Below are 6,000 nucleotides of genomic sequence, written 5' to 3'. Positions count from 1 at the left end.
CCTACCCTCAACACTGATTTATTATCAAAGCATGTTCACAAGTTTTTAAAAATTCCGAACTTCTGTCTTTGAGAGTAGTACTCAACATAAGACAATACATTCACCAGACAAATACAGGTGAGTCAAGATGAATGCAGATGGGTCCAAACAAGTACAGGCAAGTGAAAATAAGTGCAGGCAAGCCCAGACAAATGCAGACAAGTCAAAGGGAGTGAAAAGAAGTGTAGGCAAGTCCAGACAAATGAACTTGAAGGCAAGTGTGAGAAATTAAAAACTAGTACAAAGATATGAATCAAACATACCTGTATTAGTACAGTATCACCAGCACATTTCTCCATCAACTTGCACAGGCCTCATAGTACATACAAACTTTGAACTTGAGATGGACAACAGATTTGAATGAGTGAACAACAACTTTCCAGCTTCCTGGGATAATGGCTATTAGCAAATTTGGTAATGGTCACCTATGGTACCAAAACCTGCACCATGGGTACAGGTACACCAACACTGGACCTGGACCTGTACCCCAACAGTACCTGTACTCTTACAGTTGCCTAGATGCAATCTCGAACATGTGATGGTCTGCAAATTTGTTCACATAGAATGCTTGAAAAGCATTGTATGAATCATAGTGCTTGAGGTTGCATGAGATGATCTACACTCCATAGATTGGGATAAGGTGTGCAGTGTGATAGATTGAATCAATGTGAGTGATTCCAATGAATGGCAAATTATCCATATCAAATGAAGGCTTGATGATCCACATCCCCATGTCTTCGTCAGGCCCATTACTGGCTTTGTCAAAACAGTGTACTACAGTGCATGGGTACAAAATATCTTCAAACATGAATGAGAAAAAACACATTATATGGGCTATCTCCATTCCCCCCATCCCTTCAAACCTGCATCTGTGTTAACAAACATGCACTCATACCAGGGTGCCTCATTTTTTGAAATAGGACAGGCACAAATGTGTTCCCAGTGCATGCTGCCAATCCCGCTGTGGTTGCTGGGTGCATAGAACATTGAAGATGCAGAGTTGAACACTTGAATTTTACCATTGAATTGAGGACATCTTGCAAGTGGGATGTTGGAGGGAGCATGCTGGTCATCTGGGTTCACTTGTTCAAATAAGAATTGGCAAAGGAGGGTGTAGAGATGGGGGATAGTTCATGCATGTTTGCATTCTGTGTAACTGTTAAGACCATGCTCAGGGGTAAAACAGAGTCTGAGGGGCTTGGCTTCAGCTCATACGCTGCACCCCTTACCCGAGTACATGCCCCTAATTTCAGAATGTAGTCTGACACGAGTTCTATGAGTGCCGACAAGACGTTGGAACGGGGGTCCTCTGAAGGAGGACCAACAGACTACTAGGTGAGTGCAGAAAAGTCGGGCGGGGGTTGTTCTGCCCGACAGGAGGGAGGCGGGGACTACTGTGGTTGGAACCAACAGTAGAAGCGGAGTGGAAGGGACTGCTTGGACGAAGTCTGAAGCAGAGCAGAATGGAGGGGACAGATGCAAGAGTGTGGGGTTTAGTTCCGACTCATGGGAAGTTGGAGGAACGGAGGAACGGAGGAACGGAGGAACGGAGGAACGGAGGAACGGAGGAACGGAGGAACGGAGGAACGGAGGAACGGAGGAACGGAGGAACGGAGGAACGGAGGAACGGAGGAACGGAGGAACGGAGGAACGGAGGAACGGAGGGAACGGAGGAACGGAGGAACGGAGGACGGAGGAACGGAGGAACAGTATGTACGTGACAGATCAGAATCGCTAGGGTATAGGGATTACCGATGATCCGAAAAGCGGAACTATGATACTAAACGGGGATAGGACCAGTTGAGTGGTTCCTAGTCTAGGAGTGGACCGGTGAGGCAGTCGGGTGGACTAATCATTGGGTGGGGCAACACAAGTGGAACTGAAGGAACCGAGTGGGTCGGAAAAGCGGAGGGAGTAGGATCGGGTGGAGGAGCAGAACCCCAGATAGGGTCGGATGGAAAGGGTATAGTGTCGGAGGACATAGGAGTAGTGTCAGAGAAGCAGAATGGGGTCGGGCAGAGGTAGCAGGGCTAGTCCTGCTGGGATGCACTTCGTGCATTGTCAGGGAAGGAGGGATGGGGCGGATGGAAAAACAGGGGGTCGGACCAGGGGTGGGGATGTTCACAGGTGGTATTGGAGGTACCTGGATCCGGTATATGACAGTAACAGTGAGGATTATATTAGAAAAGTATTCAATCAAAAATGTGAGCTAACTTATGAATCATTTTTGCCAACTGCATTCAAAATGTCATGTGGTCTATTTGAACCCATGGCCATGTTCTTTGGTCTTTACAATACCCCAGCCACGTTCCAAGCAATGATGAACATCATTTTCTCTGATATGTTAGACAAAGGTTGAATGGTCATTTACATGGACGATATTCTCATATTCTCAAAAGACATTGAATCTCATCACAAACAAACAGCCAGAGTTTTACAATGACTCCATGACCACCAACTCTCCCTAAAACCCGGAAAATGTGTCTTCAACACAGATAAAGTTGAATACCTTGGTCTCCTAATCTGCCCTGGCTATATCTGTATGAACAAAGTCAAGTTAGATGGTGTAGTCAAGTGGGAATAACCCACTACCATCAAACATGTTCAATCATTCCTTGGATTTGCCAACTTCTACTGACGCTTCATTGCTGACTATTCCACCATTGCTAGACCACTCATTGATCTTACAAAGAAAGACGTGATCTTTGATTGGTCTGACAGTTGTCAACAAGTGTTTGCTGACCTAAAGAATCACTTTCTCTCTGCCCCTGTACTTTCCATCCTTAACAAAGACACTCTATTTGCTATTGCCATTGACGCCTCCCTTTATGCTATGGGAGGCATACTTCTTCGGAAAGACACCAATGGCAATTGGCATCCTTGCTCTTACCTTTCCCAAACCTTCTCCCCTGCCAAACGCAACTATCAGATTTTCAACAGAGAATTACTTGCTATTATATGAGCTTTGGAAGCTTGGCATCACTACCTTGAAGGATCCCCATTCCCAGTCCTTGTCATGACTGACCACAAGAATCTGACATATTTCTGCCAAGCTTAACAATTGAATCGCAGACAAGCTTGTTGACTCCTCTTTCTCTCCCATTTTGACTTGCAACTTCAACATGTATCTGGCAAAGATCTTTCTGTGCCCGACTCTCTATCCTGCCAAGCTGATCATATACCACTCAATGCCACTGACAACTCAGACGTTACCATGTTGCCAGACAGACTATTTATTGACTTAATTGACACTGCCATGCAGAATAAACTCCATGTCTCTTCTTCCATTGACATTGTGGTTCAGAAAACCATTGACACATTATCTAATCCCTCCTTTCTCCTCCTGATGAAAACCACACTCTCCAACTGGACTTTCACAAATGACATCCTGATGTTCAAAGGTTGCGCTTATGTACCTCCAGGACCACTGCGCAGGGAACTTATTACTCTGCACCACGACAGTCCTACTGCTGACCACCCTGGTCATTTTAAAACCCAGGAATTGCTCTCTCACGATTATTGGTGGCCTGGACTGCCAATATTTGTCCAGAAGTACATTGAAGGTTGTGCGGTTTGTCAGCAGAACAAGGTCAACACCCACCCAACTGCACCCCCACTTTATCCTATTCCCACCCCAATCTCTTCCTGCCCCTTTGCCCACTGCTTGGTTGATCTTATCACTGATCTGCCTCCATTGAATGGCTTTTATTCTATCATGGTCATGGTAGACCATGAGCTTATGAAGGGGGCAGTTATCATGCCTTGCATTATCAACACAGAAGGAGTAGCAGATATATTCTTTAAACATGTCTATACACAATTTGGTCTCTATGATAAAATTATCTCCAACAGAGGACCACAGTTTGCAGCCAAATTCACACAGGAGTTAGGACAATTACTTGGATACAAGATAGCACTATCCACTGCATTTCACCCTCAAACTGATGGAGAAACTGAATAAGTAAACAAAGAACTAGAAGTATTCCTTCATATCTTCTGCTCTAATGATCAGACATCCTGGTCAGAAATGCTCCCTATGGCAGAATTTGTCCATAACTCCCAACATCACTCCACTTGCAATGCATTGCCATTCTACCTCAGGATGGGTTATCACCCACAAGCCCTTCCATTGGCTACCGAAAAAATTGGATCTCCCAGCTGTAGAGGCAAGAATATCAGAACTCCAGAAGGCTTGAGAAGAAGCCTTATCCTCTCACAAACTTGTCAGACAAACCATGAAGCAAAGAATCGCCCGTTCATTTACCCCATTTAAGAAAGGCAACAAAGTTTGGCTAGAAGCAAAGAACCTTCATCTCAGATATCCTAACAGGAAACTCACACCCAAACAAGAGGGCTCCTTCACTATCTCAGAAGTTCTCAGACCAGTCACTTATTGTCTCAAACTTCTGGACCAATGGTGTGTACATTCGGTATTTCACACAGCCCTCCTAACTCCTTATCATGAAACAAGGAACATGGTCTGAACTTCCTAATGCCTCCACCGGATCTTATAGACATAGAAGAAGAACATGAGGTGGAAGCTATCCTTGGGCACAAAGGATCAATATCAAGACACCATTATCTCATTAAATGGAAAGGTTACCCTTTGGCAGATAATGAAAGGATTGTTGGAGTCTGATTTAGCCAACTCCGCTGAAACTCTGAATGAATATAAACAGGCACATCAACTGTCATGAATGCTCCCTACTGCATCTAAAATTCGATTATCAAACCCTAAGTCACCCTATCCGATAAGATTAGAGTAGATAAGATCCCTGATAAGATAAGATGGATAACCAATTAACGATCACTATCTTCAATTCACATCTATACTACATCAACATCATCCATCCATATCCGTAACCCTAAACATTCGACACTCATCACATCCTTAGAAGTCCTATGATTAGGCACCGGCTACATCATAAGCATCAGCACACCTCTATGATCGAACCATCTCTCAAAGTCATCACCTCTTCACGTTGCATACCTTCACTTCCCACACATGACACGTTAAGAGTTACCTCTGTCATTCACCGAACCCCTTACATCGGAACCTGTTGCACAGTCACAGCTAAACCCTGAACCCCTATCACAGAAGCACCACTCATAGAGAAGCATGCTCATTACCAAAGACCCTAGAGAAACCCTTAGATCCAATCAAACTCGATGCATCTCCAGACCCTACCCCTTATCGAGATCCTTAAATCACCGCTCGAGACTTCTTGTCACAGAACTCTCTCACTTCTTCATATCCATTCACCCTGAATAGAAGCAGTACCCTGAGACCCTGCTTAATCACTGATACCCCTAAACCCTATGGACCCTTTCTTGTAGTTGATTGGTTGGTAAGAAGCCCTATACCCTAGGTGCAATGTTATGACCGTATATAGATATATCACCACCTTTCATACTCAGATTCTCCGACCCAATACATAGTATATAGTCTAGGTAGTAGTCAGTAGTACTCCTTAGACTTAACCTCTTCGTTCTTACGTCATCATAGACCTAGACGTTCCCTCTCAATACTATCCCCTTGTTATTCTTCTCTCAGACGAGTCCTGTGGTGTGGTCCGATCTCCAGACACCTACTAGTTAGGTTAAGGGACGTTGGTCATAACATCAACTCAATCCCTCTTTAACTTGAACCATTACCATCCCCACTCCATTATATGCAGACTTCTCTTGAAATGCCAAATACTGGTGGCTGTCCTTCTGATTTCATGTGCTATAAACACATTCCTCAAACCACTGCCCCAGGTGGTCCTAATAGAATCCCCATCTTCTCTCCTCATCCTCACTATGTCATTATAAGTGAGAGAGTCTCTCCATCACCATTACCACATTCTCCATCACCAGCACACACTTCCTCATCATTAGTATTTCCCAACTTCATTAACACTCCAGCAGAACCAATGGCATTGCCTAGCCACACTAGTCATTCTGCTCATAGATGAGCGT

The 6,000-nt window shown here is 44.5% G+C and overlaps 1 protein-coding gene across 1 annotated transcript; it reads right to left on the bottom strand.

Annotated features, from left to right (window-relative positions):
- Nucleotides 1-873: 873 nt before the first annotated feature.
- Nucleotides 874-1,068, bottom strand: EDB91DRAFT_1047977 (uncharacterized protein; the record flags this gene model as incomplete). Its single annotated transcript, XM_041313358.1, has 1 exon — nt 874-1,068. A coding segment is annotated over one exon (195 nt), but the record flags the coding sequence as incomplete, so codon positions are not given.
- Nucleotides 1,069-6,000: the final 4,932 nt, after the last annotated feature.

This window comes from Suillus paluster (assembly GCF_016628075.1).
Source record: "Suillus paluster strain FC165 chromosome Unknown EDB91scaffold_9, whole genome shotgun sequence".
NCBI classification, from domain to species: Eukaryota; Fungi; Basidiomycota; class Agaricomycetes; order Boletales; family Suillaceae; genus Suillus; species Suillus paluster.
Note: the sequence above shows the minus strand (reverse complement) of the source record. Positions and strands in the feature narration are given on the sequence as shown.